The sequence below is a fragment of the Anolis carolinensis genome, chromosome 5 (genome assembly GCF_035594765.1).
Source record: "Anolis carolinensis isolate JA03-04 chromosome 5, rAnoCar3.1.pri, whole genome shotgun sequence".
NCBI lineage: Eukaryota > Metazoa > Chordata > Lepidosauria > Squamata > Dactyloidae > Anolis > Anolis carolinensis.
Window position 1 is genome coordinate 83,325,559 of NC_085845.1, and position 16,792 is coordinate 83,342,350.

The 16,792-nt window shown below is 39.4% G+C and overlaps 1 protein-coding gene across 1 annotated transcript in view; it reads left to right on the top strand.

Annotated features, from left to right (window-relative positions):
• slc26a4 (solute carrier family 26 member 4) overlaps nt 1-16,792 on the top strand; it is a 36,772-nt gene that overhangs the window by 9,055 nt on the left and 10,925 nt on the right. The window contains exons 5-14 of the mRNA XM_003221505.4: nt 547-731; nt 3,271-3,435; nt 5,297-5,449; nt 5,545-5,627; nt 7,763-7,910; nt 10,465-10,578; nt 13,258-13,335; nt 13,522-13,617; nt 14,028-14,134; nt 16,679-16,748. Of these exons, the coding sequence (XP_003221553.1) occupies nt 547-731; nt 3,271-3,435; nt 5,297-5,449; nt 5,545-5,627; nt 7,763-7,910; nt 10,465-10,578; nt 13,258-13,335; nt 13,522-13,617; nt 14,028-14,134; nt 16,679-16,748 (1,199 nt within the window). The remainder of the gene's footprint in view (nt 1-546; nt 732-3,270; nt 3,436-5,296; nt 5,450-5,544; nt 5,628-7,762; nt 7,911-10,464; nt 10,579-13,257; nt 13,336-13,521; nt 13,618-14,027; nt 14,135-16,678; nt 16,749-16,792) is intronic.

Below are 16,792 nucleotides of genomic sequence, written 5' to 3' on the forward strand. Positions count from 1 at the left end.
CAACAAATCAATAGAAAAAGCAGTTCAATACATGGTAACGTTATGTAGTAATTACTGTATTTGAAAACATTGACCATGAAAACATTGACTACTAAAAATGGACTACAAATAAAGGTAGAATTGCATAAAATGAACTTACAGTAACAACATTGTCGGAAGTTAAATCTGTAAAAAGTTCAGTACTGTGAAGATTTTTAAAAATCTGTGATCCTTGCCTGCCTAGAGAAACAGCTGTGGATCCGGGCGGGAGGCAGACTGCGTTGGGTAATACAGAACGTTGGATGAGCGAAGGTTGTATAAGCGAGACTCTACTGTACTGTTCTAAAGAAACGCTGAACATCAATTATAACAATTTAATAGAGATGGGATTCCAAAGATAGGAGAGCATAGGTGGATAATCCAGTTCAAAGCAGACATTGTGGATTATCTGTCTTGATATTCTGGGTTATATGGCTGTGTAGAAGGGTCTTACATGCATCTTAATCTGGATCCAATCGACAGTCCAGTGTGCATTTTAAATGTATGAATATGCCTTTCTCTCAACAGGACCTTTTCCTGTGGTCAGTTTAATGGTGGGATCAGTCGTATTGAGCATGGCACCTGATGAAAATTTCCGTGTGCTTAGCAGCAATCTGACCGGACTGAATAAAACACTCATAGACACTGACGCTAGAGATGCACAGAGGGTACTGATTTCCAGTACTGTCAGCTTTTTGGTGGGCATAATCCAGGTAATGCAACCGATTAAAACTTCTTCAAAATGTTATTTGTATGATTCATTACATCACTGAGAAAACCATAACACAATGGAAAAAAATAGCATTGTAGCAATCCATGAAATGCTTTTGCTCAGTTAGAACTAAAGGAGATTTGAAGTATTCAGTAGAGAGATTCATTAATTCATTAATTTCACTTACATGTTATTTTATGATGGGTAAATAACAACCTGATATTTTGTCTTCTACGAGTAAGGCCCCATCTACACTGCCATATAAAATCCAGATTATCTGCTTTGAACTGGATTATATGGCAATGTAGACTCATATAATCCAGGTCCATGCAGATCAGGATGTGTCCGACCAAGCGGGTGGTTGCTACGCAGCTCCAGGAGATCCTCGATGACACTGATTTTCTGGACTGCTCGCAGTCTGGCTTCAGGCCTGGGCACAGCACCGAGACGGCCTTGGTCGCCTTGGTGGATGACCTCCGCAGGGAGCTGGACAGGGGGAGTGTGACCCTGCTGGTTCTCTTGGACATCTCAGCGGCTTTCGATACCATCGACCATGGTATCCTTCTGGGGAGGCTCGCCGGGATGGGACTCGGTGGCACAGTTCTGCTGTGGCTTCAGTCCTTCCTGGAGGGTCGTTCCCAGATGGTGAAGCTGGGGGATACTTGCTCGGACCCCTGGCCATTGACCTGTGGGGTCCCGCAAGGGTCTATCCTATCCCCCATGCTATTTAACATCTACATGAAACCGCTGGGAGAGGTCATCCGGAGTTTTGGAGGGTGTTGCCATCTCTACGCAGATGACACACAAATCCACTACTCGTTTCCATCTGACTCCAAGGAAGCCCCTCGGATGCTGAACCAGTGCCTGGCCGCTGTGGCAGTCTGGATGAGGAGGAACAAGCTGAGGATCAATCCTGACAAGACAGAGGCCCTCCTGGTCAGTCGCTCGTCAGATCGGGGTATTGGGTGGCAACCTGTGGTGGACGGGGTTGCACTCCCCCTGAAATCACAGGTCCGCAGTTTGGGGGTCCTCCTGGATTCAGCGTTGACGCTTGAGGATCAGGTGTCGGCGGTGGCCGGGAGGGCTTTCGCACAACTCAAACTTGTGCGCCAACTGCGACCATACCTTGTGAAGTCTGACTTGACCACGGTGGTCCATGCCCTAGTTACCTCTATACTGGACTACTGTAATGCGCTCTACGTGGGGCTTCCCTTGAAGACGGCTCAGAAATTACAACTGGTCCAACGCTCGGCTGCCAGATTAATAACGGGGGCGAGTTACAGGGAGAGATCTACTCCCCTGTTTAAGGAGCGCCACTGGCTACCGTTCATTTTCCGATCCCAATTCAAGGTGCAGACCATCAAATATAAAGCCCTAAACGGTTTGGGACCCACCTACCTTCGTGACCGTATCTCCTACCATAAACCTGCCTGATCTCTTCGATTGTCAGGGGAGGCCCTCCTGTCGCCACTGCCTATATCCCAGACCCACCTTGTGGGAACAAGGGAGAGGGCCTTTTCTGCTGTGGCCCCCCGTTTGTGGAACTCACTGCCCATTGAAATCAGGCAAGCCCCCATTCTTTTAGCCTTTAGGAAAGATTTAAAAACATGGCTCTTCCGGTGTGCTTTCGGAGAGTAACTGTTAACACACTTTTTTGTTACTCCCCCCATCATCTATCCTCCAGACTGTCTGCTATCTTATGTCTCTGCTCCCCGTGGTTTTATTCTTATCTTTTTCTCACCCCAAGTTTTAACTGAGTGTTCATGCGGCCCGTCCTGTTATATTGTTTTTTTTGATTTTGTGTTGTACTGTACATGATTATTTTTGTATTGTTGTAATTGTATTATGATATGTTGTTTTTATATTTTGCTATATTGTATTGTTCTGGGCATGGCCCCATGTAAGCCGCCCCGAGTCCCCGTTGGGGAGATGGTGGCGGGGTATAAATAAAGTTTTATTATTATTATTATTATTATTATTATTATTATAAACTGCTTTGATAATATGGATTATATGGCAGGTTAAATGGGGCCTGCAACTCCAATTTTAAAAACCGGACTTTTTGCTGGGGCAATAATAATAATAATAATATTAATAATAATAATAATAATAATTCTTTATTTCTATCCCGTTTTTCTCCCTCACGGTACCCAAAGCAGTTTACAACATATTAAAATTGCAAAAACAACAATCAAAGTACATCACAATAATATAAGCATAATAGAATAAACAGATTAAGAAAAACAATTTTAACACATTTTCCCTTAAGCATTTTTAAAGCCAAAGAAGTCCCCCCACAAGGCAGGAGTTTGGATTGCCGTTGTAGTCAACACACATACAACAAATATACAAATTCTTTGGGACTGGATTAGACACACACTGATCATATTTCAATTACTCCTAAGAAGCAAACACAATGTGGTGTGTGTGTGATGAACAATATTATTTGGCATCACTGTGTGGTCAAGCGTCTCAGTCCTGAATTATTAAAATCATGTGCTGAAATGACTGCTTAGGGTCTGACTTCTTTTTCCCCCCAGCTGCTGTTTGGCGTATTCCAAATTGGTTTCATTGTGAGGTATCTTGCTGACCCGCTGGTTGGAGGTTTTACAACTGCAGCTGCTTTTCAAGTGTTAGTCTCACAACTGAAAATAGTCTTAAATGTTCCGACGGCAAATTACAATGGAGTTCTTTCTATAATATATGTAAGTATGCTTTCCTAAATTGAGTTTTGTTGTGTACAGAGTGCATCTACACTGCAGAATGTATGGGTTTGTAGTTTGATGGGGTACCAGCATTCCAAATCCCAAAATCCCAAACCCTTCCAGCATTCTGGATGAAGGATACTCTGCTTGTATGTATAGCTCCTATTGTTTCTCAGGCCCCTTCCACACAGCTGTATAAAATCCACATTGAACTGGATTATATGGCAGTATGGACTCAGAGAGATAACCCAGTTCAAAGCAAATATTGTAGTTTATCTGCTTTGATATTCTGGTTTATATGGCTGTGTGGAAGGTCCCTTTGGCCGAAAAGGCAAAGGGTCTTGTAAAAATACGACTTCCATGGTTCCATAGCATTGAGTCAAATGGTGTCAAATGGTATTAATTCTACAGTGTACTAGATGCACCCTTAATCATTTAACCTTCATTTTACTGTTGTGGCCGATAGGAGAAATACTACCAAAAGAAATCCTTTTGGGAGGCTTAAAAAAGGAATGGATTCTTTTAAGGAAAACCAGCTGGAACTGACTCTAGCATGGATTACTCCAAAAGGCACTAGAGTGCAGGCAAAAAACTGTCCTCCTCTATTTATACATTTTCAGAATACAGACAAACAAAGAACTTACTTCTACATATGTATCATCATCACTACATCACTTTATACATCATGAAAAGCTCATTTTACTTCTACATACACGGGGCATATATATGCATGTCTCAGCATTTTCCTATCTAAAGCACTCTGAAAACAGCTTGCAGGTTCAGCTATAGAGATCAATCAAGGGCCTGTTTTTGACCTGTCAGGGAAGAGAAGTCCACTCTCCCTCCATTAGCCATTCCAGAGACCATCTCGCACTGGAATGTATAGATAACAGGCCCCGGTTCTCCTCCCTGTCCTGCCAGTTTGTGCATCATTAAGAATCTAACACAGAGAGAATTTGATTTTTCTACATTTCAGTGCTTCTAATGTGCATACACCATATGTGTGACTCATATATCTATATTTTCCAGTTCCCTGTCACTACCATCTAGGGCTCCTTCCACACAGTTGAATAAAATTCCACATTATCTGCTTTGAACTGGATTATATGGCAGTGTGGGCTCAGATAACTCCGTTCAAGGCAGATATTGTGGGGTTTTCTGCCTTAATATTCTGGGTTATATGGCTGTTTGGAAGGGCTCTAAATCAACAATTTCATATAGGAAAGGTCTATATAGGAAATAATGGTAGGAAAGGTGGGACTTTGGTCTTTTCGTGCAATTCATAAAATCTTATTGAGATAAGAAAAATCTGAACACTAATTATTCTCTAACTACATACATTTAAAATATTAAAATGATCCCAGTTCATGGATTGTAGCAAATGGAGACTATATAGCTAATTAGCCATTGTCAACACTGATAATGCCGATCAGTTGGGAAACAGAAGAACCATGAAGTAAATGACAGAATCACTACTGTTTAATGTGTAAACTGTTTTCAATAGTAGTGATGGAATCATGACTACTACATATGGCATTTTCTACACACTATTATTATTTTTGTGTATAAAATATTGTTTTCCGGGCAAAATGCTGTTGCCTGCTTTTTATTACAATACATATTATCCCCAAATTCTAAACAGTGTTGTTTGGGAATGAGTGGAGTTGTAATAAAAAAATGATGGATTCCAAATTGCACTAGTCTGATCTATGTTACTTTAACATAAACTGAATAAATGGACTACGTCTGATGTTATCTCGAGCAATAATTATGTCTGCGTCTTTGAAAAGATAATCTGTTCTTTCTTTTTCTTTCTTTCTTTCTTTCTTTCTTTCTTTCTTTCTTTCTTTCTTTCTTTCAGACTCTGATAGAAATATTTCAAAATATTGCTAAGACCAACATTGCTGACCTTATTGCTGGCCTGTTGACCATTTTCATCTGTATGGTGGTGAAAGAAATAAATGATAGATTCAAACACAAGATCCCTGTCCCTATTCCTATAGAAGTTATTGTGGTAAGACAACAACTTTAAAGTAACTCAAGGGAGCAAACTGGCAGAAGAACAATGCCTGTCTTCTGTATCTGTACTGTTCATTATTTTTATTCCAGACTATAGTAGCCACCGGCATTTCATATGGAGCTGACCTGGAGAAAAAATACAATGCGGGCATTGTTAAACATATTCCTAGTGGGTAAGTGTTGACTGCTATGTGTATGTTCATAATTAAAACCAGTGGATGAGTAAAGTCACAGTTTAAGTTCACATGCATGGTTCAGAAAGCAATCCTAACAGGAGCAGGATGGCTTGTGCCAGCAAATCTGAGATGTATGATTATACTATGTAACAAAATTTGAAAAAAATCTGTTCCTTGTTTGAAAGTATCATTTTCTGTTTGATTGTGCAGTACTTACTTTGAAAGTCATTGTTATACTTCAGAAAATTTGTTTTTGTGGCTGCCACAAACTCTGTTGAACTGGTTGAGACTCGATGAGAAATTCCTTGAAAAATGGTAGTAAAATGTGCTATAGGATGTACCACAGTTTAATCAACTTTATTTATTTATTAGCGACATTTATATCCCGCCCTTCTTACCCTGAAGGGCGGCTTACAAGCCATATGTACATACAATATATTATATTATACGTATAGCACAATTAAGCATTATATATTACTACCCTGTTTCCCCTAAAATAAGACATCCCCAGAAAATAAGACCTAGTAGAGGTTTTGCTGAATTGCTAAATATAAGGCCTCCCCTGAAAGTAAGACCTAGCAAAGTTTTTGTTTGGAAGCATGCCCGCCGAACAGAACACCAGAGCATGCAGGATCGGTAAATGTACATACCATGGATTGTTGTACATGGAAATAATGGTAGTAGCAAGAAATTCTTGATAGGATTCAGTTTATCTGGTTATGTTGGTTTGTGATGACAACTACTGTACAGTATATAATAAATGTTCATTTTTTTGTTCAACAATAAATGTGAATTCTTCTTCATGGAAAACTAAGACATCCCCTGAAAATAAGACCTAGTGCATCTTTGGGAGCCAAAATTAATATAAGACACTGTCTTATTTTCAGGGAAACATGGTATATTGTACTATAACACTATATTGTAATATTATTAGTAATACTACATATAATATAAATATACCAAAAGGGTGGGATATAAATGTTGGAAATAAAAAATATTATTAATATTATATGCACATACAATATATTATTAGTAATAATAACTTTGGCCATGTTTTTATGATAGAACCAATTAGAAAATGACATTTACAGCCCTGGAACAAAAATAGTGTTGCACAGTGTTATATTCAGCTTTTCAATCCAGTAGATGATTGTATTTACTGGAAGCAACTAAGAGAAATTAACCATGTCAGCTCTAGATTCTCATCCTAAGTCATGATGCAGTTGTCTTTAAAATTAACTTCACCTCCTCTCTCTGTTGAGGCTTTAATAGATATCATGTTGGACCGCAACTCCAGCATACCCTAAAAGAATATAATAATAATACAGTAGAGTCTTGCTTATCCAACCTTCGCTTATCCACCGTTCTGTATTATCCAACGCAATCTGCCTTTTAGTAGTCAATGTTTTTGTAGTCAATGTTTTCAATACATTGTGATGTTTTGGTGCTAAATTCTTAAATGCAGTAATTACTACATAACGTTGCCATGTATTGAACTGCTTTTTCTGTCGATTTGTTGTAAAACATGATGCTTTGGTGCTCAATTTGTAAAATCATAATGTAATGTGATGTTCAATAGGCTTTCCCTTACTCCCTCCTTATTATCCAACATTTTTGCTTATCCAACATTCTGCTGGCCCATTTATGTTGAATAAGTGAGACTCTACTGTAACTTGTTCAGAATGCTGATATTTATAGTATTTACTAGCTGTGCCCAGCCACGTGTTGATGTGGCTTATGGGGATGCTTTGTTGGCCAGGTGGAATAGCAGTGAATAGCCTTGCAACCTCAAAAGCCTGAACCCTGGCTGTTTCCCAGTGCCATTTGGCTGAGGGGGTTGCTAGGAGATGGAGTGGGTGGGGCCTAAAGGGGGCAGGGCCTACCCTTCTGACCAGTAACCAGGGTTGAAAAGGGCTCTTTCTCGTTCTCTAATTTGGACTTTATTTTCCTGGTTTTTTGTTTGAAAGAAATAGATTGGATGACTATGTCTTTTGTGGCCAAATTAGGTGTGATTTGGTTTAGTGATTTTGTTGTTTACTCAGTCCTACAAACATACATTACATTTATATATATATAGATTGAAGACATGGATACACAAGTAAATTCATATTATTCTTACATTTATTTTAAAGATTTCTGCCTCCTATAAATCCAGCTGTCGGCATGTTTGGAGATATAATAGCATCATCCTTTTCCATTGCTATTGTGGCTTATGCAATAGCTGTGTCCGTAGGTAAAGTGTATGCGACCAAATATGACTATGCCATTGATGGAAATCAGGTATGTGTGGCTAAACGTTTTCCAAACAACTACAGTGTAAATTGAACATTAGATCTATTATATTACTATAATTATAAAAGCTTGTAATCCATCTACTTAGGCAAAAAGGAGTCCACATAGTCAATATATGTCAAGGACAGAACGCCACAAGATTCAAAGTAACAGAGTTTATTAGATTACAGAACTCAAAAATGCCCGTAAAACACAAGGGCCAGGCAGTTTTTGCCTTTAGGAGCAAAAAGGGGCAAAAGTAAATGTTCAAAAGATAAACCGGATTAAACCGGAGTTTAATCCGGGTAAAAACAAACTGCTTACTTCAGCCTGGGTGTAAACGAAACGAAAGCCAAGGAACAAAAGATACAAAGAATGCAACTAATTGGCAGCAGATTCCTCTCTGCTGCCAACACTGTGCTTAGAGTAACTTGCGTCGCTCCCCCACACACACAGCAGACAGGATCTCCAACACGAGTAATTCAGCCAAGGATTGTAGCAGTTGAGTAGACCAGTTCCGTTCCGTAGATCAAAGCCAGAAGCAGACGTTTGTAGTTTTTCCAAGTCCAAGAAGGGGGGAAAGACAAGCCGTGATCAGTTCAGTCCGAGTTCTCAAAGCAGGAGATGGCGTCCGTCAAGAAGACGACGGAGGGTCAAGCTAATAAGAGTAAGCACAGGTTTGCACAAACAAATGCCCACACAATCCCTCCCGCCGTCTGACCCTGGATTCCAATCAACTTACGTCACAGCACAGGAAAGCACACAAGTCTTCAGGGAAGCGTCCCACACACACACGGATCCCAAGCGTTTGCCCAGATTACCTTGCCCAACGCAATTTGCAATTGCTCCCAAGCCCCATTTTATGCCAGTTACAAATCTTCATCACTGTCAGCTGTCCTCCTTAACCCGGGCGTTTCCTCATCACTTTCCTCGTCAGAGCTGGAACACCTCTGACTACGCCCAACAGCATCTCCAGCTGTGGATCCCGTCCCATCCCTCCAGCTAAACCATGGGTCTAATCCTGAAGGTCCCCATTCATCTTCTGTCCCATCATGGCCAGTGGCACCCACTTCCTCCCTTACCCGAGTCCAATCCATCTCATCCTCCTCTGAGCTAACCAGCCCCTCCTCCATTCTCTCCGTAAACCCTTCGAAAGACTCCTCGTCAGATGGTGCTGCAAATATGTCTCGCAGTCTTTTTCTCTCTCGCTCCTCGAGAGTATCTGACTCTCGAGGAGTCTTACGCCCACGTCTGTCAGTAACAGAGCCATGAGGCTCAATCATAACAATATAAAACTAAACCATCTCAAAGCAAGAGTACAATTCAATGTGGGAACAATCGTTGTGTGCTGTTAATAACAATATACTAAATAGACCTGTGTTGAACCCTCACCCATCATTTCATAATAAGAAGTTATGGAAATATATTGAATGAAACCATTTCAATGAATCCCATTCTCCATATATTGCATTATTAATAACTCCTGTAGGGAGTATGCATTGTACAAGCAATCCCAAACTTACAAACAATATAGGTTCTGTAGGTTTGTTCTTAAATTAAATGCTAGTACCTACAACTCCTATAAATCATGGTGAATTCTCCCCAAACCTCTCTAGTATATTCAATTGCTGAACAGTTCCTCGGTTTGCTGTGTGCCAAAGAAAAGAATAGGAATGGGTTATGGGAGAGGCAGTAGGGCGGGGTCATGCAAATTCCACACCAATGGAGAAAGAAACACTGGGATGTCTATGGTGGAGGAAAAACAGAAACTCTAGGATGAAAATGTACCCATATGAAAGCCTTCATTTGGGTGGTGGCAATATGGTGCTTGTGGAAAACATTGGCAGGGCTCTTGGACACATTCATGGCACTATAACCTGCAATGTCACTGGAGGGAAAGCCATTGGTGTCTCCTGAGCTATGGGGGGGAAAGTTTAATTTAAAAGGATTGGAGGGAAAGAATGCGGGAATATATGCTAATGGCTAAACTAACCAATAATAGGAGAAACAAAAATAATGAGGACTTTTTAGAAAAACTGAAGTTGGCCATGGCATATCTGAATAGAGAGTCAGTAACACAGTGGAGCTCCATTAGGAATTTAGGATTACTATGAACAAGGATAGATAAAATGGTTTAAAGGCTTCATAATTCTTTAGCGTCAGAAGTCATGGTGCACGGGTGTGGGGAAGAGGTTTTATTTTGTGTGGGATGGGGGTTTTGGGTGTGTGTATGGTCTGTTGTGTGTAATGCATCATGTAGTGTTGTTTGACTGTTATGGTGAACTCTTATATTTAATTTTTTAAAATGAGTAGACAGCTTAGACTGAAAATAGTGGATACCATGTAGAAATAGCAAGACTATATATGTAAGTTATGTTACTGATAATAATATGCACTCAATATCAGAATTAACTGGTTGATTGACTAATGTAGATATGCATGTATACATCAAAATTATTGTTACCTGACTATATCTGCTATGATTTGTTGTTCTGTTATGTACCATAACTATCATAAACTGTTTACCCCCCCCAAAAAATCCTATGGTCTTCTAATCTTCTAGGAGTTCATTGCCTTTGGGATCAGTAATATTTTTTCAGGAGCTTTTTCATGTTTTGCTGCAACCACTGCTCTGTCTCGCACAGCAGTCCAGGAAAGCACTGGTGGAAAAACACAGGTAACTCATTTAGCCTACAATTAATATGAAAAGATCACGCACACAGTCTTTCTGTGTCTGCAAGAACCTATATATCTTGATATTGAATAGAACGATGCTGAGACAGTCATGTGAAAGTTAGACTTCAAATCAATTATTTATCCTAACTAGAACAAAGCTGTTCAGTCAGTGGAATTTAGATATGCCCTGACTTAGCAGGTTCCTGTTGATTCACTGGATCTATTCCGTGCCCTCTTAACATTTCATAGGTGAAAACTGGGACACATCTGTTCACGCTTCATCAGAATGTAATGAAAAGGATGTGGCCAAGCAATAAGAGGCCAATGTTCCTAATGAGGAAGGATACACAAAACTACTGTTTAAGCAGACTGAACCTGAAATTTAGGTACCTTAGTTTGAAAGGACAAGACTCTACTTCCTCCTATTGAAACCCTTTTGCTGAATTAATACAGTGCAAACTGTGAGCATTGAAATAAACTGAAGACAAAGATCAAACTGGGAGGAGGAGCAAGAAACTGTGGTCTCTTCTACACTGCCATATAAAATCTGGATTATCTGCTTTGAACTGGATTATATGGCAGTGTAGACTCATATAATCCAGTTCAAAGCAGATTGTTGGATGTTGTAGATGTAAATAAATAGAAGCTTTATCACAGTTTCTGAACCAAAATTTACTCTGCAGTGTAATAACGTGCCACTCAGGTTTTTAAAATAAGTAACAGTAACTTTACTTCAGTTCAATAGGTCAAACAACAACAATATATACAGTAGTCTCTCTAGCTTCTTACAGAGAACAGGGGGAATAAACAATCAATTTAAAACAGTCTTTAAATATGCCTTATTGCCTTATAAATGATCAGGCTTCAGAGAGTCGGCAGCCATTAATTTCCTAGCTGTTACCTCTTCGCTCTCTGAGGTAAAAGTGCCTGCTCAAACCATTTGTCTAAGTAGCAAGCCAGAGACCATAGCCAATCAGAACATTGGCACCTGGCATGCTTAGCCAATCAGCTGTTGACACATGTCTTTCCAGTCAACCCATTACATCATGGTACTTTTTACAAATCCCCACACAGATAATGTGAATTATTTGCTTTGATAATCTGGATGATATGGCAGTGTAGAAGGGGCCGCATCTACACTGTCATATAAAATCCAGATTATCTGCTTTGAACTGGATTATATGAGTCTACACTGTCAAGTATTTAGGCTTCTTTTCCCCCAAACTTATCCCCAGGATTGTTTGGATTTTTTCAACTCTTTTAACTCTTTTTTAACCAGGAAAGAGTTTTATGTATAATCTCTGATTTTTCAAGAGTTATTGCAAGACCTGATATCTTCTAAATTTTTAAAATTATATTTACTACTTACCTTATGGATTCACCAGGTTTCCCTAATATTATTATGGCATCATTGGCACATAAATCTGCCCTATGCAAAAAAGTGAATTAACACATCCACATGTTTTCAGTATCATGGTGTCACTTGAATATTATAATTACTAGCGGTGCCCGGCCACGCATTGCTGTGGCGAAGGATGGTGGTATGGGACATAAAATATTGAGGAATTGGAATTGGTGGTCATTAAGGTAAAGGGTAAACGTTTTCCCCTGACGTTAAGTCCAGTCATGTCTGACTCTGGGGTTGGTGCTCATCTCCATTTCTAAGCCGAAGAGCCAGCGTTGTCCGTAGACTCCTCCAAGGTCATGTGGGATGACTGCATGGAGAGGCGTTACCTTCCTGCTGGAGCAGTACCTATTGATGCACTCACATTTGCATGTTTTTGAACTTCTGGGTTGGCAGAAGCTGGGGCTAACAGTGGGGGCTCTCTCCTCTCCCCCAATTCAAACCTGCGGCCTTTTGGTCCAGAAGTTCAGCAGCTCAGCGCTTTAACACGCTGCGCCATCAGGGGGTATTATTTCCTAAAGCTTGTGAATATACAATATTTCTGATTTTTTTTTCTGTTGGAGGCAAGTATGAATGCTGCAATTAGGAAAAATGATTAGGATGTAATGGCCTTGCAGCTTTAAAGCCTGGTTGTTTCCTCCCTGAGTGAATTTTTTGTTGGGAGGTATTAGCTGGCCATGATTGTTTCCTGTCTGGAATTCTCTTGTTTTCAGAGTGGTGTTGTTTGCGATATTTTATGTGCTTCTACTGTCTCTGGCCCTGAGAAAACAGGATTTTCCAGACTTTGATGATGGGAATACTTTGTTGGGAGGTGTTAGCTGGCCCTGATTGTTTCCTGTCTGGAATTCCAGTGCAAATTAGATAATCTATGGAAGAGGCCTAAGTGAGGCCTAAATCTGCCTATCCCCTAACTGAACCCTGGCTGTCCCATGGCTGAGTTGGTTGCTAGGAGACCAAGTGGGCAGAGATTAGCCCTCTAAACTGGCAGCAATTGGATAAAAACAATTATTGCTCTCCCTCTAATTAGGACTTTATTTTTCTTTTCTTTTTGTTGTATTAACCCTGAGGCGTGGATGATGGGTTGTGTTGTCAAATTTCGAGGTTGGGGGGCCTGTAGTTTTGTTGTTTTGTGGGTTGCCGTGATGCCATCATTCATTTATATATATAGATTGCTTGAGAGATCATCCCTGCATTATTTTTTAAAGCAATAATCTGCACTAAAGGTTTTTTTTAAAAAACTAATTTCCTGTATTATCCAATACCTCTCCCATTCAGGTTGCTGGAATAATCTCAGCTGCAATTGTACTTATTGCAATTGTTGCTTTAGGAAAATTGCTGGAACCATTGCAAAAGGTATTATTATTATTATTATTATTGTCATCATTATTAAACATCTTTGTGGTTGCATGTTTAGACCTGCCATTGATAAAGTGAAAACTATTTTCCCTTCCTCTCTTACACAAGGTGATATACTAATATGCTTCCTTTGCAGTTATCTTCTTTGAACAATGTGGTTAATGCTTCTTTCTCTGTTTGCAGTCTGTATTGGCAGCTGTGGTCATTGCCAACTTGAAAGGGATGTTCATGCAAATAGGTGACGTCCCCCGATTGTGGAGGCAAAGTAAAGCAGATGCTGTGAGTGTTTAATTTTTCCCTGATAAATCTGTGGACTGATAATGACATTTTGAATTAAGACCAATCCTGTCAACTGCCTTTCATTTCAATTAATAAATAATCGAGACCTCAAGTAACTGGGTGAGGGGGGGGGGGGTAATGTGTTGTACTGAACACGCACCTATAAGGCTAGGTTTATTGAATACTGAAGATCTAAGCAATAGAGATGCAACCTCAAGGCAAAAAGTCACGTCACACATAAAATACCATAATAACCATAGAAATAAAACAATCTGTATTGGTTCCCACTAGCAAAACAAAACATGTCAGATATAAGTTTATCATCTCAGTGAGAACATGTTCAGCAAGGTGCACCATCAACTCCTCTCTCTTTCTCTCTCTCTCTCCCTCTTTTGTTACCCATTTTCCAGATGATCTGGGTTTTCACATGTATAGCATCCATTATCCTTGGACTGGATTTGGGACTACTAGCTGGATTGGTATTTGCGCTGCTGACTGTTGTGCTGAGAGTTCAGTTGTAAGTATCACAGACACAAGGGAGTTTTTCTCCACCCTGACAGCTCAGGCAAATAAATTAATACAATTCCAGAATTCACGCAAGATTTAGGAGTTGCCTTTGAAGATTGTTCGGAAGCTTCAAATAGTCCAACAAGAGGCAGCCAGGTTAATAAATGGGGTGGCAAAGAGGGAGCACACAACTCCCATGTTGCGTCAGCTCCACTGGCTGCTTGTTTGCTACCGAGTACAATTCAAAGTTCTGACTTTGGCCTACAAAGCCCTGAATGGCCCCAGCCCATTTTACCTGTCCAAATGCATCTCCCTTTACGAACCACTGCGGAGACTAAGATCTTCTGGGGAGGCCCTGCTCTCGGGCCTGCCACCATCACAGGCGCATTTGGTGAGGATGAGAGACAGGGATTTCTCAGTGATTGCTCCCCAGCTATGGAACTCCCTTCCTGGTGAGATTAGATCAGACCCCTCCCTCCTGCCCTTCAGAAAGATGGTAAAAACCTGGCTATGGGACCAAGCCTCTGGGGCAGTGCAATGAGGCAATAATAGGAAGCCTACTCCACTGACCAGAGCCAGCATGGTTGGTTTAAACAGCTGATTTTAAAGTAGATATAAATGATTTTAATATTTGCGTATATTTTATGTCCTGGCATGGAACGCTTGCAGTATATATGTTGTGCTCTGCTCTGAGTCCCCTTCAGGGTGAGAAGGGTGGAATATAAATGTTTTAAGTAAATAAAAAATAAATACTCATGATGGAATTATACCCATTATAAATTAGAGCTCAAAAATCCAACTACTAAACCAGAGGTTTATTTTTATTTATTTATTTATTTATTTATTTATTAGTGACATTTATATCCTACCCTTCTCACCCCGAAGGAGACTCAGGGTGGCTTACAAGTTATAGGTAGTACATACAATACATTGCATTACTGGTACAGCACAACATAAGCATCATATACCACCATACTGCACTACACCACCACACCACAACACCACTAGCAATACCACATGCAACACACAATACACAATTATAATAGTGTATTACTATCACTATCACACTCTAACACAGTACAATATCACCATCAATACCACATGTACATACAATATATCACAGGTTTCCAACTGTGTGTCGCTATCCGTTAGTGTGTCAGTACAATGTGTGGGTGCATCACACAAACATAATGAAAAACTTATGTAAAATAAGCCATAAATCATATATTTGAAAATATAAATTAATGATTTTCATGAGATGTATTGTGTTCTTCACACACGTTTCATTATTACAATGTATGTATGTGTCCATATTCCTTATAAGGGAAACTGAATTACTGTGTCATGAAATGATACATGTATTAAAAGTGTCTTTCACCAAAATGAAATGTTTGGAAAGCTCTGCTCTAAACCATGCTGCCTTTGAATAAAATGAGGCCACCACATTTTAAATAGCTTAAAACTGTAATGGGCTATAATGATGAGTGCTAGAATGTAGAAATGAATGTTAGATTCAGCCCTAGTTGTGATTGGTACAATGGAACATGAGGGTTTTTTTTTGTGGTGAATAGTCTAAGGCCCCTTCTACACCACCATATAATCCAGATTATCAAATCAGATAATCCACATTGTCTGCTTTGAACTGGATTATATAGTAGTGTAGAAGGGGCCTTAGACTACTCACCACAAAAAACACATTTTCCATTGTACCGATCACAACTACTGCCATATAATCCAGTTTAAATCAGTTAATCTGGATTTTATATGAGAGTGTAGAAGGGGCCTAATAGTTGTCCAATAGATCCATAGATTTAATAGGGAAAATCATAAAGAAGTATACTAAAAAGGTAGAAATGTCTCCTATATGCTATAGGTAAATAACTTCTCAATTTAAAGTAAAAGATGTAAGACTTCTTCAGTCAGGCCAACTCAAAGTCATCCTTTTGTTTCTTTAGAAAGATTTACATAGGTTAACTCCTTGGACTTTAGGTTGCATGCTTCCTAGAAACATTACTTTTTTGAACTGTAAGCTCTGATGTTTGGAAGCATACATACATCATATACACATTTTCGTCATGTATTTATATAGAAAAAAAGAATGTCAGAGACAGCCTACCTTTTTTTTTGAGACAGAATTTTAATTTAGAAGCTAATAAAATAATCTAGGGAAAACTATCACTTACATGCATAATGATAAAAAAGACTCAAGGAACAAATTTCCCGCAATTAATATGTGTAACTTATATCAGAACTATAGAAGACAAATATTAACCTTTAATTCTGAAGTGTTTCAAGCATGCTTTCTCATGACTGTCCACAAGATAAGAGACCACAAACCATAATCAGACAGAATAGTAGTCCTCCATAAACCAAGTTTAAGAACCATTCTACTATGTAATTAATCGCTTGTCAATTAGCACAAAAGAACCAGTTAGTCTTCCCTGTTCTTCATTATCTGATTCACAACTAACACTGGCTGGCAAATAATTGTTCTGTATAATTTAAGAGTTGAATATGTACATTGAGCAATTATTTCTTTTTCTTTTTTTTCCAGTCCTTCCTGGGGCAGCCTTGGCAATATTTCTGGGACAGACCTATATAAAAGCATCAAAGAATACAAAAATGTAAGACTTTGCAGCAAGTTAACTCTTCATACACACCTATATAG